General features: G+C 36.7%; 1 protein-coding gene and 1 long non-coding RNA gene across 11 annotated transcripts in view; one reads left to right on the top strand and one right to left on the bottom strand.

Moving 5' to 3' along the window:
• LOC117151112 overlaps window positions 1–20,922 on the bottom strand; it is a 157,055-nt gene that overhangs the window by 106,432 nt on the left and 29,701 nt on the right. The window lies entirely within an intron of this gene.
• Window positions 1–20,922, top strand: part of LOC100745508 (regulating synaptic membrane exocytosis protein 1) — a 150,009-nt gene that overhangs the window by 101,437 nt on the left and 27,650 nt on the right. For all 9 annotated transcript variants that reach the window (XR_004462446.1, XM_033322972.1, XM_033322973.1 and 6 more), the window contains 5 exons: window positions 1,462–1,530; window positions 9,235–9,359; window positions 11,798–11,910; window positions 12,032–12,105; window positions 13,344–13,402. Coding sequence is in view for 8 of the 9 variants with exons in the window: in XM_033322972.1 (XP_033178863.1) it covers window positions 1,462–1,530; window positions 9,235–9,359; window positions 11,798–11,910; window positions 12,032–12,105; window positions 13,344–13,402 (440 nt within the window). In the remaining variant the exon portion in view is untranslated. The remainder of the gene's footprint in view (window positions 1–1,461; window positions 1,531–9,234; window positions 9,360–11,797; window positions 11,911–12,031; window positions 12,106–13,343; window positions 13,403–20,922) is intronic.

Below are 20,922 nucleotides of genomic sequence, written 5' to 3' on the forward strand. Positions count from 1 at the left end.
ACAGTTTTCAGAGCTGGTTATTTCAAGCCGTAGGATTTTGTTCAATTGAAAAATTCTCCTACATATCTGACTTGAAAAATTAATTAAACGTCGAGTTTCATCTTATGCGGCGTATGTTAAAATATACGATATTCCTAATTTTTCTATGTATTCAAAATATATTTAAAATAAGAAACGAAGTTTCTCATCGAGTTATAAAAAGCTCGAAATTAAAAGCAAAAGTTATTTTTAGCGGAAAGGTACGAGAAAAGATGTAGCGATACTGGAAAGTATTTACAACGATATCGCAAAATCCATATGCTAATATTCATACGATAATATTTTTGTCTGAATGCAAATATACCCCGTGTACCTTGCTATATGCAGATTTGAAGGATAGCACCTGTTATTCTCTACGCTAAGTATATTGCAGGAAAGTTTAGAATCAAATAAAACAAGATATGGAGAATCTTCTTCTCCTTTAAAGTCTCTTCGAATGTAGCACCTGCTTTGGACATTTTTCAAAAGAATGAAAGTACCTGTATATCCGTCGGGATATAGTTGTCCAAATAGGAAAATAAAAAAAGATGGGCTGAACATAAAGCAAGGTGAAGATTATCTCAAAAGATAAACCCGATTTTTCGATGCAATTTCTAACGGATCTAGCGGGATATGAAATTTTATCAGTTTACAGATTCCTGCGAAGGTCGTCATAAAACGGATATGAGAAGCTTTTCTACGATAGTTTCTAGAAAATTTCAATTTCGGCCGAAAATAGAAGTGTCTAGCCTGCTAGATATTTCCAGACAGTTCAACAAATAATAAGCTTTACAAAAATTCCATAAAGTTCGCTTGAAGGAGGTATACAACATAAGCACGAAACAAACGGAATGATACAGCACATAAGAAAATTGTTTAAAGAATGAAATTGCTTCGGTAATGAAATGATTTTCAATTTTCTTAATGACGATTCTCATTCAATTTGTTTCTTGAACTTGGATTGTCAATCTTTTCGTGACGACGCGGGGGAAACATTTTGTCAATTGATGTTCAGTTTCGTTTCGCTGCCCTTCACGAAAATATCCAGCACTAGTAAAAAATACTAAGAGACATCAAGCCGCACTTTCTGCAAGAATGAGCATCGATCGGTACTAGAATTCGGGGTACAGTATAAACGAAATCGCTTTCACGCTACATCGAGTGGAAGTCACGCGTCTGCATTATAAAAAGGAAAACTAACGTAATCTTCTTCGACGCGTCAAAGATTCCTCTTTTGTTACCAATTGACCGTCGGTATTAACAGAAACACCTTTTTCTTTATACTTTTCAAGATCGCTTGTCTCGTTGCGAGAAAGCAGATTTTCTTTTTTAAAAACCACTGATCTTCTACCATTTATTCTATTTCTGTAAACTGAATAAATCGTTTTCTTAAATTGGAATCGAAAAATAAATGTCCACACTTTATTTTATTGTTCATTACAGCGCCATGGGTGAATGCAAAGAGAAGGATAAAACTAAGAAGAGATCCGACTTTAGACAAAGGGCACAGGAGTGAGTACACGATAATTTAGCACGAATTGATTTTCTTTTTTACATATTCTGAATTTTTTTCTCTTTTCCGTATTATCCGTCATTTAACTATAATACTAATCGATTTTTCGTTTCGTTATATACAAGATAGATAGACGTTGTAATACCCAGAAGCGGGGGCGTAAAAGCATGTTCAGCGTACACGATATTTTCCTATTTTTACTGTCGAATATCGAGTCACTATTCGAATCCAATCGAACGTTTAATGTGCGTGTAGATATTCAGGGATACAGAACGCAGTTAACCAGCTGGGTAAACGAGATAAAACGCGGTCATAAAAGTTGGTATAGAGCGAAAGTAATGAGAACAGTGACATGGGTCTAGCCGGTGTACGCGTCATATTTAATTATTCGTCGAGTTGCCAGATACGTTTGCTCGCTTTACACTCCTTTACAGCAGGGCAGTAAATTGATTAGGGCATCAAGTTCGGGAAAATCAAGTACGAAAAAACGAACGACGACCTCAATAGTACACGAACAAATTAAAATTAATTTCCGTATCTAATATTTAATCATAGGCGAGTCTCGTGAATAGTATAAAACCCATACGCGAGTAATTCAATAAAAAGATATCGTACGAACGCATTAAAATGGTCGATTGTGTCCGCGGATATTAGAATTCGTTTCAATGAAACCAATGATGCATGCATGAGTCTATTGCAACGAATTTACTCGCGTTAACGGCGATACCATAGATACTAACAATTATTTCCAGTTTCATACCTCTGTAGTTTCATCCATGGTATTGGTAAAAATGTTACTCATCAACTGGTTGATTTTGCTTGCCTTTCTCATAAATTTCGAGCAAATTTATTAGCCAAAGATGGGGGAAGAGGAAGCGTTGTTAAATCGAATGTACGAAGTATTTATCTTGACCACAATTCGTGCAAAACGTTGTTTAATTTTTCCGATACGATAATCGTTTGTTGGATAATGATACATGGAAGTCGTAAATCTGCGAAGTATACATCATGTACTGAACATTTTACAATCGAATAGAAAGCGGTAATGGCATTTTACAGAATCTTTCAAAATGAAGAAAAGTATCACGAACAAGATAAATAATAATTGGAATAATTAAACAACTAGCGCGCTACTTTGAAATATATACGCGTGCTGTTTAATTAAATCAGCTATTTGTCGGAGACCTTTAGACGTTGTTGAAGTTCCAAGTTTAAAGTTCGAAGTTGAATAGTTTTGTTTGATTTAATGATGTAGCAGTGAATGGAGATAAGTTTCGTCTTAAGACGACTTCACAGAGTACCAGTGTTTCATTGTATATTATCTTTTATCGTTGCTGTATAAAATTAATTAAATTTTTTATTTCCAACGTCTTATCGTACACACGCACATTTTTGACATATTCTGCGTAAATACTTTATACACGGTTCTACACAGAAGTCCATTTCACGCTATATACGTAGAGATAATGTCTAAATGTGCGGTTCATTTCCCTTTGCGTATAGCCATTCTTCTCTGTCTTATACATTTTACATTTATATGGTATGGTTAAGGACGATTTCGTACGAGCCTTCAGAGTGCAAGACACGAAATGTTATCAAGTACACCACTTTAAGAGTACATCTATTCATAAATAGAAATTTTGCATTGCTCTCGGATATGGATAGTAAAATATAAAATTATAGTAGATACTAGTAACCCTAAAAGATTTGTATCTAATATAAATAACCTGTTTTTATCTCTTTCATTAATTTCGCAGTGGAATATTTATGGTTATGCAAGAGTCTTTAACACTCAAGACCGTACATATCCTATAGGCTTCAAACTTATCCCATCATATACATTGTACCAGGTTACATAATTACGATTTTGAGATAATAACGAGAGTAAAAAATTAAAAAAAAAAAAAAATGACAAAGCAATTAAAACTGTTAATGTCGTCTAACAGTAAAAATACGCGCATTACATGTATTTGCAGTGTTATTTAAAAGTTGAAAGGCTGCTGCTGGCAACAGAGATTAGGTTGCCAATCTTTATTTTTATAATTAACCTTCCATCAACGTTGGATCAAATTATCGTTACAGGTGAAATTATATTTGAGAAAAAGTCGACTCCGTTGAATTTTCGTACAGCGTGATTTTAAACGGCTTCCTTTCTTCCTATTCCTTTCATCTCCAGCCGCTCTTTTTCTCTCGTTCCAATTTTCTTTAAGTGTCTATGTAAATAAATAGGTTTTGAACGATGTTCGGAGCGTTCGAACCAAACAGCCATAATTTCTTTCGAGGCAGCCTGTTGTTGCTTTGAAATTCAATTTTCTCGCTTCTCTTGAATTCCTCGTTCATTTCAGCGAATCTATTCAATGACGACTTCCTTTCATGCAAATATTTTTTTTTATTCGCGCCTTGCGCTGTTTAGCACGGAATCACGATCCTTTTCAAACGAGCCCGCTGCGACTCTTATTCGTCATTGTTTGTCAAACGAGCTCCTGCACGAATGCTACACAACAAGTTAATAAAATTTCGCATTGTACGGGAATGATTTATTCAGGCATTGAGAAATTCCCTCCTTTGTCCTTTGTTTACTCTGGTCCTTGTTTTCAGTAGTTCTATTATATTTATTTATGATTTACAACAAATGTGAATATCGTGGAAATTTCAAGCTTGAAGAGAAGCTGTTATAACGAACAGAATTTCCCTATTTCCAGCTACGTCTCACGGAAAGTGGAATATAAAAATGTATTACTCCCTTTGGATTTGATAGTCACCAATATTACTACTTTTATAGTCCTTTAGAAGAGTACTTTCATTTTTTGAGTAATTGCCTCTTTAACATAAACAATTTTTCTCTGAAACTGAAACTATACGCGGCATGAGTTTAGTAGCATAGTAGTTTTCCGTCTCATCGATCTTCAACGATCTTCTCTAATTTCCATACGTTTGGCTCGACTGAAATTCAATCGTAAACGATAAAATTGAAGTTTCTCTTCTCAACTCGTGAATTTAAACGCAACCAGTTATTTTATTCTTTGTTCTTTAGAAACACAATGGCAGAGAAATCAAGTTACATTGCATCAAACACACGATGGCGTGACATTCTTTTAAAAGCATTTCAAATCAATTGTCTACATAGTGCAAATTACGAAAGCTACTTGTTGTATTAAAACATTCATTTGAGATATATTAAATATTTTCTTGATTTATCAGAATACTTTCTCGAAGACTTTCATTATGAAAACTTTATCATCTTTCTATGAAATAACAAGAAAAAATTTGCTTAATGGCGAACAGGAATAACTCAAGATTTCTCTACCAGCATCGATGGTGCTAGCACGAGGAAAATTAACTTTCGGTATTAGTTTAATTCTGTTTACCGGAGAATTTCAATTTTAATAATCGATCTTATTTTTCCTTCTTATACATATAGTTGGCTATTCGAAACGATGGCCATAATTAGAATTAGGTGACAAACCTCATGAATATTTTAAATTCACAAAAACGCTATAGGGCATATAAAATAGGACATAGCGTGGTGGCCGTAGCTGGAAAACGAAAGAAAGCTGTAATGGTGATAAATTGACTTGCTTTAGACTTCAGTTTCAAACACGCTTTGTATGGGAGGAACTATACATGCAGATTTCTGTAATAACTTTAGATTGAGTCGCTTGTGCGTCATTTTTTAGAGGACATTTATAAAGAGCACAAAGGAATAACAGGGTCATAAAGGAGTTGAACTATTTTTTAAGTCGTTTTAAAGTCATTATATAACTTCATAAACCTGGTACTTGTACAATCGTTTGAACTTTTATGCTACATCAAGTGTTCGAAACGCATTCACAGAAGGTAGACAATGTAATATTTTATACATGAAGTATCTATATTAGAATTGAATTTATAGTACTTTGTTTATATTTTTATGATATATTAATTTGCACTATTAGATTGAAATGAAATAAACGTACGAATTATAGTAAATATACGAGTAATTGATAAAGTACATTGGACAAACATGTGGATAAACAGTATTTTGTACAAAAATAAGCTTGAAAAGAGTGGAATTAAAAATAACTTCTTTAACTATACTTGACAATACTTCAATATCAAATTTTGAAATAAATACTGTAATTGATCTTCACTAGGTATAAAGGATATTTGACTTAAGTGTAGAGAAATTTTTTTTTCGAAATGCACCTTTTAGCATCGAAACACTTCATGTATCGATTAATATAATACAATTGTGATCTATGCGTGAATATTCGTTTCCTTATATTGCATACAGTATACCGACCAGATGTTAAATATCTATTTGCACGTACTTTTTTAGTCATAGTTACAAATTTTTATCCACTTACATTTCTGTCGACATATACGAAACACGTTTACATTAACGTTCCACTGATTTTACGATCTCGCTATTGTGAAAGTATCTCTATTATATTATATTTGAACAGCTTCCCTCACATATGGATATCCTTGCGAATGAAAGAGATGGTAAAACTGTTAAATAAACAGTCAAATTACCATAAAACTGGTTAAACATTCTATTATATCACAGAAAGGTAAACATTCGCAGCCAATTATAAATAATATCGTCAGAAAACTTCTAGCTAATTAAAATCTATAAAAGTGGAAGAAGGACAAGTTCTGCAAACTGGAATAAGAATTGATCATGCAAATTGCGTGTATTCGTATCTTTTAAATGAGAAAAGTTTATAAATATCATCCTCTTCAGCATATTATTATATTCTGTTCATATTTATTCAGGAATAAGAATATAGATAGTAACAAAGAGAGTGTTGCTTGTAGAAAAAAAAAAAAAAGAAACGAAAAGAAATATCGATATAAAACCTATTACGTAACATTCATTCTAATCATACAGAGAAATCTCATTCACAGTATCCTCGAGAGTTTTAATTAATTCAGTTCACGAAATGATACAGTAAAAAAGTTTGAAAAACGAACCTATTCATCTTCTTCCTGTATCAATATCTCTCATCCTCATCCATCAAACATTTATATCTAACCCAGTTCAGTCTTCGTGCATTAAATCCTGTCCGTTTCGCGTGTTTTAAATCAACCTTATAAAGATTTATAAACGTCCAGAGGATCGAGAATGCGTAATTGGAAGCGTCTTTTCGCTGTATTATGCTGGCGTGTTATCTGTGCACTTTCGCGAGCGAGCCGGCTCTGTTCGGCGAATTAATCCGATCGCTTCGGAGAAAGGGCGACGGGAAATTCGATTTGCCGCGAATCTGCGAGGCAAATTTTCACGACCGTTGGGCCCAACGTTCGTTCCGTGGACGAACGTTAACAAGATGGACTCCGGCTGGCGAAGTATTTATCGAAAATTCCGCGGAGAAACGGCCAACCGATCAGATAATTGCGCTGCAACGTCATTACCAGAGCAAGCCTGCGGCTGCAGACCTTATCGCAGGTCCGCTGTTCCCAGCCTGTTAATTAAGCCTGAATGACGGCCCTTGATTGGCGTTCCCGCGCCGACGCCCATCAAAACTCTGCCTGATTCTCTTCATACGAGCAACGAACTTCTCATCCTCCGACATTCTACTTCGTTCAATTTTCGACCGCTCCTTTTTCTCTTTTTCGATTTATCCATTCCAGGATTATGAACGCTGTGTTCCACCTTAGCTTTCATCGGAAGAAAAAGCGAAGAATTCGTTAGAGTGGAAGATGGAACGAGGAGAGACGATTCGAAGTGAAATTTCCGCGAGGAACTCAGCGATTAACGACTCTGATTAGCCTGGCTCTTTCGTTCGTATGACTTACGGACTCGTTAATCTAGCAATTGCTATATCGCGCTAAAATCCCCTAAAACCTGTTGCTATATACGTTATGCCGCGTATCTAACGTGGTTCATTAATCGTCCTGGTAGTCGTCGTATTAAATTAATTCGGTGTTAATCACGCGCTTACTTCGTTACTCGAACATCTATCAAGAGTAATATCCATGTTTGTCGTTTGCTTTCGCTCGTCTATAACTGTGTAATCTCCTTTGCTTAGATAAAATTAACGTTTCCGAGTTTGACTTTCTGAGTTTGTATTTGCATGAAAATTAATGGCAATTGACGTACGATAACAGAAATTCAATCGTTGCTTTACTTTGATTGTAGAGCTCAACGACGGATTCCAATTTTGTTAGATTACAAGCGAGATAATTTTTGCGCTCTTTGAAACTATCGATCAATGTTAAACATTCGATGGTAGACGGAAATTATACTGTTGAAGTTAATAAACATCGATTCACGTAGCAATTAGAAAGTTTTATAAAAATGGTCAAAAGTGTGAGACTTTTTTTTACCTGCATAGGTTATGTTCTGGAGCATTTTTTAATTGGATCGTTAACTATCACGTTCGACCATTCTTCTTCTTTTTTTTTACGCCAAAAAATACCATTTATCTTTTGTAGAGAATTAAGCTGATATCGATTTAACTTCAACACTTCAACGTTCTCTGTTACTTCTATTTTCAATCACTCAAATCGCTCTTTAGGTATAAAATTGTTCCGTGGTTCAACGGGAAAGAGGAAATGTGTGATAATTAATATATATCTTAATATCTCGATCAAAAATTAATAAACCACGAAATCTAGAGGATACATTTACAGTGAGCCACAGAAGCACTCGTATCCTCGCAATTATTGGATTCGACGATTTGTCTACATTTCCATCTATACCCTAATGAATTACCATTTCTCAATAAAAGATACGACATTTTAATTATTATACTGTATATCTTTATTGACTAACAAACTCGATTCGTTGTGCATATTAATAACACGTAATTTTCTTCGATTAATTGCAAAAATACATCAGCGGAGATTAAATAATACTAATGATACTTAGCGAACAAAGTTTTTACTCCACGTTATTTTTGTTCACGTTCGATCGATATATCTATTCTTTTTACAAATCTTTTTAGTCTGTACTTAACAAACGAAGATTCTAAATATCACGTACAATACGAACCACCGGGAAACCAGTGTTAACCGAGTCGGAGGCAGTTTCTCCAGGCTCATCAATATTCATATCTACTCGCAATAACTCTGTGTACATACCGATCTTTTAACGTATCTCGTCAATACGCCATTAACTTGTGCACCGCGCGGAAATCGGAAGGTAGTCTTTCAATATGGATTACAGGACAATCGTAACGAGGCGGCAGTGCGATGAAAAGAAGAAAAAAGGGAAAACCGAACAGGTGACGTTTGTAGGTGTCATGTAATAATAAAGTTGTCGTGACATTTCGTGTTATCGATTGACGAGTGAAACAGGCCGCGCGTTATAACCGCAAAGCTCGTTTAATTTAGAATTTCGCACAAAAGATTGCGTTTCAGATATACTGCGAAATTTTGTACTCTGTCGGTGAACTCACCAGCCGCGATGAATACCAATTTACAAATATAAAGGTCAGCCTTCCCGCGTGCCTGCTCAACTTCCCCGGATATTATTTATTATTGCGCAGCCATCAAATACGATGAAATTTTTATCCGAATAATCAACATTAGTATCGTGAAAGCACTATGAAATTGTCAATCCATTTGTTGCCCCACTGAACTTTGTTTTACCGAACTTTGTTGTTGTATAACTTCCGAAATTCTTTCGTGCACGTTCGACGAAATTTATTTAATGCATCGTAGCAGAACCGTGCACGTTCTATCGATATCTACCTTCCACGTTCATCTGATTTTTACAGCCGCTGGTTTTGGCCTAAGGATAATCGGTGGTAAAACAGTGGCTGATGGACGTACCTTTGCATACGTGATGTGGACCGTGCCAGATGGACCAGCGGCAAAAGCTGGTGTACAACGCGGTGACAAGGTAGGATCTCATACGCTTCTTTTCACGTTAACGTATTCGTTCAATGTTGATGATTAAACGCGCGTGTAGCGTCGAAGCATCTCCTCCTTTTCCGAATTTAGAGCGTTATTCTGACGAATTTCTTATTCATGGATGTTCTTATGACGCGGCACGTTATTTCAGAAAACGATGTTTCGATATTTATTCGAAACTTTTAAATACAATGATTTTTGGAGTTATATGGAAGGGTAGGAAAAATTGGATGGAGCGTGTTAATTTCTGAAATCTTCGGAGAATTACATTTGTACAATGACAATCCTGGTTCCTTTTCCCATAATATCTATTATCATGATAATACAAATTTTAGATGGAGCTATCTCATTTGCCTGCTGCAATCAAAATTATAATCATTTTGCTGAAATGATTACTGCTCTATTTTCGGAAGAACATAGGAGTATGAAGCGTAATATTAAGACAATTTTAACACTACGTAGAACTATAATTAAATATACATATAACAAGGCAACATTGCGATACAATTGAAAATTCACATCCTCGGTATCATTCGATGATCAATTCTCGTACATATTTTTGGCACGATATAACATTTCAAAAGTCCAATCTTCTTTGCGAAGTAGATTTTCTAAAAATTTCACTCGTTTTAAAATTACATTGGCTGCATCGCTCTTCTAGAAATTCGATCACACGTTCAAACTTTATGACTAAAAATTGGTGTCATGGATGCAGGCTGTTGCATAGAAATTTAATGGCCATTTAGATCCCGAAGAAAATAAAGATGTTCTGGCAACTTGCGTCCACTGTTGAGCAGCTAACATATTGCAAGCGGTTAATGCGTGCGAGTATCGACAACCATTCTCTCCAGCTGTGATTTTAATTAAGTTATCGACAGCTGTGCGCAACGCAAACGTTCCGCAATCGTGAACGTTGACTGGAAAGCTATATCTTGCGAAATCGTGCTAATTCAATAATATGTGATCGTTTAATTTTGAATCGTAAAGATATTAAATATATGCGACAGTTTAACGAAGATAATAAGCACAGAGAATTTTCATAGAATCATAATCTCACCTATGTTTATTAAATCTATTCGTTACAATCGCGTCTGTCACAAATACTTCGGCCGATGATTTCTACGTAGCTACTCGAACATTTTACGATCGTGCTGTATGCTGTACAAATTTAATACGAACTTATATCGAAAACTTGAAACAACTAAAGTCATTTCCTCGAGAGTTCTACTTTTTACGAGGCTAATCCTAAAACTTCGTAGTCACACGGTGCAATATTTTCTTTAATACTAAACGAGTCGATGAGACAGATGGACGGATCTTACACATGATACAAGTGACGACAGAATTATCTGTCAGATGGACGGTTAGGTATTACAGCAAATTATAACTTGAACCGAATATAATGAATTCACCGAGGTTTGTGGTTTATTCCCGTTCAAACAGAAAATTTATCGAAGCAATTAAGACAGTAAGAAAATTTCGCAAGTTCTCTAGATTTAACAGATGCGATCTGATTATAACCGGCCGGTTCAAACTTCTTTCATATAATTTCGCGATTAAATCTATGTCCTACTCCTAGAACCAAATTATCCGCCTCTTATCGTCCAGTAAGTTCGTTTATTCTCCTCCTATATATAACTTCTCGGGTGTACACCCTCGTTCATAAGTATCAAAAGATTTACTGAAAATGAGTATCATCGAGTATCCTCGAGAATGATCAGAACACTATTTAAGAATTATTATCTGAGCCATCTAAAAGCGATACGTTTGCAATTTACAAGATTAGTCGTTACAGAAATGCAAAAAGAAGGTAAGATAAGAAAATAATGTCAAAGCTACAGATGATCCTTTCGTGCATCTAAGACTCACCGTCTACGAAGCGTTGCTTCATAGACGCGCATTAGACGCGCTCATGCCAACAGTAAGTACGTTTCCATGCAGCGGCCATTGAAAATAACGTGCACCTGACCACGAAACAGCAGCGAATCATTTTCGTTGCTACGCGTTTCCCTCATGATGACTGGCGTTAACGTTGTCGGTAGCTTATGTTGCAGCTATAAACGAATGTACTGATATAGGATGAAAGCATCTTGCTCGTCGCTCTTCATTATAGTAATGAAACAAAATGTTCAGTTTTCGTAGACCGGTGTAGACATATCGTCGCGTCTTCTAATAGACTACGCTTACGCTAGACGCTTACGCTAGACGCTTACGTATAAGCGACTTTTCCGTAAACAGTGGTTCTAATGCTTGCAAAAATAATTCTTTCTCGTTTCTCGTTTCGTATGGTTTATGATATCGCAGAAACGACGTTATATCGTGAAATATCTTCGTCCGTAGACGGGAAATGATTGAAATCCCGGTTCGTCTGTGAACCACGTCTACGAAATCCACGAGACTCGAATAAAAATTTGTTTATTTCTGCAGGTGCTAGAGTGGGGCGGAGTGTCTCTGGTAGATCGAAGTTTCGAAGAAGTCCTTCAAATAACAGAACGAGGCGACGATGTGATCGAGTTGGTGGTCGAGCATGTTGGCGACACGTAAGTATAACGTCTAACAGACCGTTGAGGAGAAGTAGTCGAACGAATGGAATTCGCAGATTGGTCATTCGAATTGCTTTATTGTATACTATCGCTGCTTTTACGCGTCACAAACACGCAGCGGGGACCTGCCGGAGGATTTAGCCGCTGTGCCGTCATCGGGAAAAGGGCCGGGAAGTCTGGGACTGCTGATGGGTGAGTACGAGAACGAATCGCAAAGCATCGTCGAAAATCGTCATGTACACGTGCTACCAGGCGAGAACGACTAATCGTTAGACGCTGACAGTGTCGGCGAAGTGCATCGTCGGCTTTAAAATCGATAACTTGTACGGAACGAGGACTCGTCAGTCACGCGCGATACAGACAAGCGCGTTTTTAACGCGCGCAAGAACGGGAAAAGAGTAAATTCCACGCGTTTGTCAGTAGTAGTGCATTCGTCCTTCCGATGTTATCTTTAAATATGGATTACAGTTTGTAATCTGTGTGTTGTGCAGCACATTATATCGAGTAGAAAACTATTGCATATCGTTTCAGCGCAAATGAACATTTGAAAATGCACTATGTTCATATTTAACTTTATTGCCTGAAATATTTCTCTTACTTTTAATATCTGCAGATTTTAACTTCCATATGATATCCATTCTGTTTAGAAAACTGGGTTATATCATTATTTGGTAGGTATGTCAATGATTAGTTAATTCGGTGTCCTAGTATCTTCAGACAAATTTTATGAATGTGTTTTATGAGAGTAAATAAAAAAAAAACATATGTTAAACACGAACATAGGTTAGTTGAAGTTTTATCGAAGAGTCACAAAATAAAAAATGAAATGAAATAAAATATGAGAGAAACAATAAACTTCGTCCTTCGATATACATATTCCATTTTCACGTTACTCATGTTTTAAGTAAATATTAATACGTATAGTGAAGTGGTACGTAAAGACTTGATGATTGATTTATTGAATTGAAATAAAATGAATTTTCTACACGGTAATAAATTCTATTTTTTATCATCGTCAGTCTTTTACTGAAAGAAAAAGCCAACATTTTAAAACGCGCTGTATACGATATTAATCTATTTCCGTGTCTCGTCATTCCTCTAGTGCTTTGTACTTTTGTCGTGAATTTTTCAATAAAGTTTCAAATGACCTCGTACGCTTATATAACATTTTTCTCTTATTTATGTCAATGGAAGATATCGACAAAGGAAGATATCCTGTATATATTAGTCTATGCGATGTTCGTTTCTTTATTGCACCACAACGCAATTTTGTACGCCGTTTCTACTAAAACCATATAGTCCTGTCTATAAAAAATAACTAAGCCATTAAAAGTAAAACAAATATGTCAGGTTATAAAGTTAAAATGCGACACTGCCTGGTGTGTCTCTATTTGCTGTTATTCTTACGACGAACCTGAAATGTTTTTCAGAAGGGGAAACGGATAAAACGCCCTCATCACCGACGCGCAGGAAACTGCCAAAGACGCCGGTATAACGAGTTCATAAATTGACACCTACACGTGACCGTCTCTCTTTCTTTTTTTCTCTTTCTCTCATTTCCACGCAATGTACACGCATACGCATAAACTACACGGGAGAAGTAAACCTCGATTAGACCGAGTTCTGTTAGTGTAGCGGAAAGTGAAGCGCAATAGCACCACCTACACTTTAGAAACCGGAAGTGATCACCACCTCTCTCGGTCTTTCGCTTTGTATATATCTCATGATCCGTATCCGATGCGACTACCGAGCCATTTTACTTGTTACGTACGTATTTCTATACTTACATGTATTAAACTACGTGTGCCACGTGTACCACGATTATATAAAATAATAGGAGATGACGACAGCGGATTTGACAGACTGTAGCAAAAAGGCTACATTCCATGTAAGTAATGACGCGTGCTCTTACGATATGAATCAGAGGGTACGAAACGATTTTCACCGATTCGTCTGCGGAAAGAACGGAGGAGAAACTCGAACTATCGAAGTCGAATTTTCTTTGAATTTCTCTTTCGCCTCTCTTCTCCCCTTTTTTCGCAGTTTTATTTCGCCAAGGCGAATCATCGTTGAAATTCTCTACCTCGCGAAGAAATCGTTGACGGCTACATTGAATTTTAATGCACTAACGCAGTGGGGGAATTTCCCGACCTAAGTTCCAAGTGGCTTTAACGTTTCGAACTCTGCTTCGTGGAAAATGTTCGCTTCCAAATTGTATCCGTTCTATTTCTACGATCGGTAATGTGTCAAATTTGCGCTGCGTGTACACGGTGCGTGTATTAGAACGCGAGAGTGAATCGTAAATATTTGCTGAACCGCCGATCGGTCTGAATTTAATGAATTTCGTAATGAAACCGCGGAACTTGGAAAATTGAAATCGCGATGCGAGCGTACAGTTTTCGATGAAACAAGGATGGCCGCGATTTTCCTCAGTTACCGTGAAATTTCCAATTCTGACGCACCTCGTTAAAGGGACGCAATAGCTATAGATATAACTGAGACCAAATTTTATACACGTTTTGTATCGAAAAAAGGGAATATTTTAATTTTAGAAGCTTACCATTCTCGTCGTTTTTTGATAAAGTACTATAAACTAAAAAATGTTTTTAGCCGCTTACTGTTATCGCCTCGTTCCATATTTCATTTAAATTTTACATGTGAAAGAAATTGAATGTTTCAATAGATGTACGCTGCTCTTATAAATAACACGTATCTACATGTTTCGGTGGATTTATAACGTTTAATAATCGATTTCACTAAAGTATACAAATTAATGACGTGAAATTAATGAATTAATTTATTTGTGATTTTCTTATGAAATCGACAGAATAAAGATTTAAACTATCGTCTTAACAAACTTAATGCTAAACGTATCATAATTACTACATAAATCGTTGGAATAATTTTGATTATCTTTCGATACAGTTTCGATGACGTTGAGTTTAAAAATTAAACGATTTTTAGACAAAGAATTTAAACGATGAAACAATTACACGTGGCTTGGTAATGCGCAAACACTAACGTCGTTATCACATATTGGGTCTTAACATTTTTGTCGTGTCGTAATATTCTTTAATACGTAAAATGAAGAATGAAATTGTTTCTGACTTTTCGCATATTTTTTGAGCAGTATGTAAACCGTTTGAAAAAGTACGTAAATAATTATTCGACGGTATAAAATGTACTTTTACACCAATATTATATAATATATAAAGCTATATACACATTCTCTAACGTTTAAACTATTGACAGTATTTAACTCCCGTCAATCATCTTTGGAATGCCCTTTTTAGAAATAAATTATTATCAACAAATTTTAATATGTTTCGTGCGACACGAATTTTCAACGATACATATCAAGTCGACACGTTGTAACAAACGAAATTATTATTCTCAGCATTCTACGCTTTATACAAATTTCCCAGCAAAAACTATATTTTCGCGTATACGAAATGATCGACTTTTTGAAATAAAGAATAAGAAACACGTGGCAGCTAGTTCTTGCTCCGCTTTACAATTGGATATAAAGACAAATTAACGCAGCTAATTAATTACCGACTAATTAATCAGTTAAATAATTATCATAAGGTTTGATTTCGCAGCTTTCGTTGCGTATCAATACTCGATGCGTGACGAACATAAAATCGTTCGATCATATCGACCATTCAATTCATACACTTTTAATCCATCATCGAGGAAAGATATTTCTAAAAGAATTCACGTTTGTACGATCACGACAGAGTTCGAACGAAGCAAAAGGTATAACATCGTTTTCTTTTTAGAGTCTGCATCATTTTCTGCAACAAAGTACAAAGAAACGTTTCCTCTGTTCTATCTTGCGGAAAAATCACGGATTATTACCGACGCGTGAACACGTTTCGGTTTTCGCAACGGATTTAGGAATAATATAGGCGTAGAAATAAATGGAACTAAATCGTGACGTTTCCGTAATGTTGAGTCTTTCCGATCAAACTTACTCGACTTAATACGTATATATGCTTTGGATCGATGTCTCGTTCGATAACGTGCGTCATGGACAACGTAATCTTCCAGTTAGAAACTATCGAGAACCACGAACGAGAAAGAGAATATGCTTTCTCGTATCGAGTTTAGGTGCTATTTAGCTAAGGATCACCCATGCATCAGTGTAAACTATAATTCGGGCCAATTGTCGGGCTTGCTTGACATAACGACTTTCCTATCACTCTTTGTATGACAGATACATGTTCTTTGATCAAGCACGTTACCTGTATAGACCGTATCATCAAATATGTGTCTCTGTTTTTTGGGTGGATCTGTAAATAATTATACAGGGTTTCTGACAATAGGTGAACGTCGTATATAAATAAGATCGTTGTTAAGTTGAAGTTACGAGAGAGTTTTAAACTGTAACCTTCGTTTGAGCAGGCAAGTAATTTATTTCATCGATTAGTCGCGTAATCTTTTATATGTTTTCGCCTTCTTCTTAACTTTCGTTCGGTTCGTTGCTTTCAATGAAAGAAACGAAACGATTAATATCGCGTTGCTCTTGAACGAAGAGCTGATGGATTCCGTGTTTCGTTATCGCTGAAGCGGAAAGCATCTGGTTTGGTAATTCGGTCGGGGAACGCCGAGGATATTACGGATCTATTATAGGAAAGGCAGATCGATGGCAAAGGGAAAAATGCGATCTAGGTACTTGGTTGTTCGCGTATTTAATAAGTCGACGAATTCCTGGGATTCTTTGTGCAAATATTCTTCGTTGTCGAGAGATAGGAGCTTCGTCTTTCATCGATCGCACGGAAATTAAGTTTAAAAGATGTATGTATTCGTAGCGCGAAAGAAAAACAAACGGTAGAAATCCCGTTTTATTTCTGTTAAACTTTCAACTGGCTTCCAAAAGAATATAAACTTAAGAGGTACGGTTGAAAACGGAAAAGGAATTTGTAAATTTCACATTGAACTTTTAATTCGTAGAGATACTCTGTAATGAAAGAGATTAACCGGAATCCTAGTTAAAGTTTCGAAAGGCAAAATATACTTTTCCAGTTTGATGTAATATTACAAGTAAATACGACACAGGACCAAATCAATAGAGGATTCTTCTTCTAATTATTGTAGGTATCGCTTTCGTGTCTCGGTGTTTCTCGTAAGAATTATTGTAATTACTTATATCAGAAGGAGTTTGCAAGATACTGCATCTTAGAATCTTACTTTCTGATGTTAACATATTACTGCATATTATAAGCTCGAAATTTCACAGTTGGCCAAAGTTGTATACGACTGTAACAATTAAGGTTTCAAAGCAGAAAACAAAGGTTGTAGGTAACTCGTGCCAATGGGATTCTATTGGACATAACAAGATATCATGTAACGAAACTCAATTAAGAAAGTGTATCCGAATAATACAGGATACTCTGCTACAAATTATATATACGTATCATGTTAATATCACATTGCATATTTACAATTACGTTATACAAAGCTACTACGTTGCGTAGGAGGTATTCAGTTAACGTGGCATTAATTACTTCGTTTATGGTATACAATTACGTTAATCTAATCGAAATCTTGAAATTATTTCTAGTTAGAGTGCGAAAATGTCTATATATTTTGAAAATATCGCACTAGCCCTACGTTGCAAAAAGTTTACGAATTTATCAAGAAATGACATGAAACGCAACTCACGATTAATGTTAAGATAAACACGTTCGTCAGCTATGACGTCAGAACCGCTGAGTCAAGAAGTTAAAATCTGTCAAAATCAAGAAGTTAAATCTGGTAATTATTCTTCCTATATTATCTATATTAACTTCTGTTAAGTAAAATGTTTTACTACAATTGGAAAATACAGGAAGCACGTTTCAAACACGATAGATTATATGTTTTAAAATAATTAAAAAATATAAAACCTCGATGACTTTATGCTTTTAAATTGTATACTTTCATAATTTTAAATATATAAAGGGACAATTTTTCGAGTGCACGTGTGGTATACGCGCGCTCATAGTTATATCAGAGAAATTTGTTTTCGAATGTTTTTTTTATCGATATTTGCGCTATTTGCGTTTTATTCGTGAAGCACTGGAAACGTTTGAATTCGCGTGCTTCAGGTTACTGATTTTAGTACAAATACATCCCTTCGGGATGGCTAACGTCAGTTAACGACGGTTTCGCTTCATTCGAACACTTATGGAATTGACGTCGGCCATCCAGGAGGCGCGTTCACTCTCTGACGTCAATTGAAGTCTGCCTGGCTGAATGGGATGAAATTTTATATTTAGTTCGGCGATGATTTATACGCGTAACCACGTTATTTCCATTTAACGAAAGGATTTCGTAATAAACTATTTGATGAGCGTGAATCCGTTCGGAGTAGCAATCGAAATGACGTCAGTTTCGTTTCATGATTTGCGGGTGGAGATCGTTTTAAGTAGAAGTATACAGTAAATGTAGTTACTGTTAAAAGAAATATTATAGATATGGATATTTAATATTTCAAACAAAAAAATATCGAGTTATTCTCCGTAGCTGGTGATATTTTCACGTAGAAATAGAAAGTTAATGCCGAATACATTAAGGGATCGTAATTATGGAGTTCAGTAAGTTATGCTCAAATGAACGGACGTATGTAATTGGTTTTCGAGCCACATTCGTTACGTTTGCTCGTTTTAGCATAAATTCAAGTACTCGTATGTACTTTGAAGGAAATCCGCTTCGGGTGGACACAGTTTAAAGCGAAGGTACCGTTCGATATAAATAATGGAACAATGAAAACGATATGAAATGAACGTTTAACTGTTATGCACTATTATATACCAAATCTAGAACGTTTAGAAAGATGCAATAGTAAAACAATAACGTTTCCGTGGAATTTCTCCGAATGCAATGGAGGAAGTACCACGGTGGCTGAGTTACCTGCAACGAAACTTCTTTAGACCGGCATTTGTACGGTTGTGTACGTTGGCTTTGAAATTTGGAGCGACGAAGCGTATCGTTACGACAGTCCTTTTTCCTCCGTAACGATCAATGTTTTCGTTCTTATCGTTGGAGGAAGCTATATACACGCAGATGCTTTCGGCGTAATCGCGTTCGTTGTAGCGTCGCTTCCCTTTGACCGTATAAGGTTGCTTCGTTCGCTGCTTTACACGATGAATTGATGCTGTTCGGAGGAGCGCACGACAATCGGTCTAGATAAACGCTAAGAAATGTGTGCGTCTGTGCACCGGTTTTATGTGTAACCGTAGTAGAGAGTAGAGAAAAGCGAGCACCGCGTTCATAAACTAGAACATGAAGGAGACGCGAATCTTCACACTAAACTTGCGCTTTTCGGCCGCATACCGCTCGAGGATCGTTTAGTTCATATGCGACTGACGAAGAGAAAAGTCAGACGAAAAGTGTATGTCGTCGAGCGTATGCGGTCCGCTGCGGAAAATACAGAGCGGAATATACCCTAAGCAAACCTCGATATCTCCTGGAAGCTTCGCGAGAGAGAACGAACGTTACAGCACCGCTTTCCCCGTCTGCCTTTTCGTGGCAAGAAAGAGAGAGAGAGAGTGAGTCGTCCCCGCTCGAAGCACCGAAAAGATCCCTTTAGTCGCGCGTTACCGTCCGACTACGAAAAGAGAACGGAACACGAGAGTGTCAGTTGGGGCGAGTTGCGTCGTCACCGTTCTTCTCCTTTCTTCCGCTTTCGTCCCACGATATTCCGTCGAATTGCTCGATATTCCGTCTCGATCCGAGTTCTCGACTGACGTATTGACCACGCTCCCGTCGAAGCTCACACACAGACATACAGAAATACATACACACGGATACGCACACACAGGCACATGGACACACGTTTCCGAATATCTTTCGCTGTCCACAAACAATAAACATTTACTCCTAATTAGCTGGTAGTTGATCGTTGCAAGCGGGCGAGAACAATGCAGTTGCACGTCCTCGACGCGAGGAACCTGAAGAATTTAATAATTCACGCGAATCTGTGTAACCGGATGTAAAGATAGAAATAAACTCAGAGAATAAACAATAGAAGAGAAGAAATAAAGCTGAAAATAAACTCAAAAGAGAAACGAAGATACATAGGAGAGAAATTCTTACGCGAAAGTTCGAGCTGCAGTCACGCGTGGAGGCGCTCGATCTTTTTCTTCGCTCGTTCTTTTTTTCCTTTCTTGGATTTTTCGTTGGACGTGTACTACCGACGGAAAGTTTCGCAGCGATGTAACGCTCAAATGATGAGGAACGGACGACGCATCCATGATGGCGATGGTAATTTCTGGTTTTGTACGATAGGTACGTAGTTTTTAAGTGAGAAGTCAGTTTAACGTCAGGATAGACATAAAAATATTCGTTTAAGTCTTTCTATATAAAAATGTAATTGTTATAGACTATAGATTTATCTTACAATTTTCTACAATTGTATTGTATGGCTGGCAAGAATTTATAAATATCGATGAGAACAGTTATTCGCGAAACTAAACTTTCCAATATGTTCAACTATTTTGTTAAACATCGTGCTATTTATACGACGACGAAGGGATATAAAAATTCCTGAAAAACGCTGATGCTTGCAAACTTTTCGTCGGTGGTGTACATATACGTGTGAACGTGTACGAACACAGGACACACGTGACAGAGAGAGGAAAAATATGCAAAGATACGTAAATAACGTAAATGTACGGTGGTAGAACCGATCAGAGATACTTATATACACGTGTACCAGGATACGGACGCACGTGCATATCATGCGAGTGGAGACGTGAATGGTTAGAGCGGATGCGCGTGTGCGTGCGCGCGCCTTTCTTCGCCATCCCCTCTTTCACTTTGCTTTTCTTTTCACCTGTGAACTTCCCTGTTGCTCCCTTTTTACACACAAGATTCTGTGTTTTGTACTATTCTATACGGCTCTACGAAGCTGCACGAGGCATCTGTTTCTTTGTACCTCTAAATTCTGTTACTACGTCTCACGTTTATTTCCGGCGACGTCTCTTCACCACATCGACATTCGTCCACTTATTGTTTCTCTGT

The sequence above is a fragment of the Bombus impatiens genome, unplaced genomic scaffold, assembly GCF_000188095.3.
Source record: "Bombus impatiens unplaced genomic scaffold, BIMP_2.2 scf_0739, whole genome shotgun sequence".
NCBI classification, from domain to species: domain Eukaryota; kingdom Metazoa; phylum Arthropoda; class Insecta; order Hymenoptera; family Apidae; genus Bombus; species Bombus impatiens.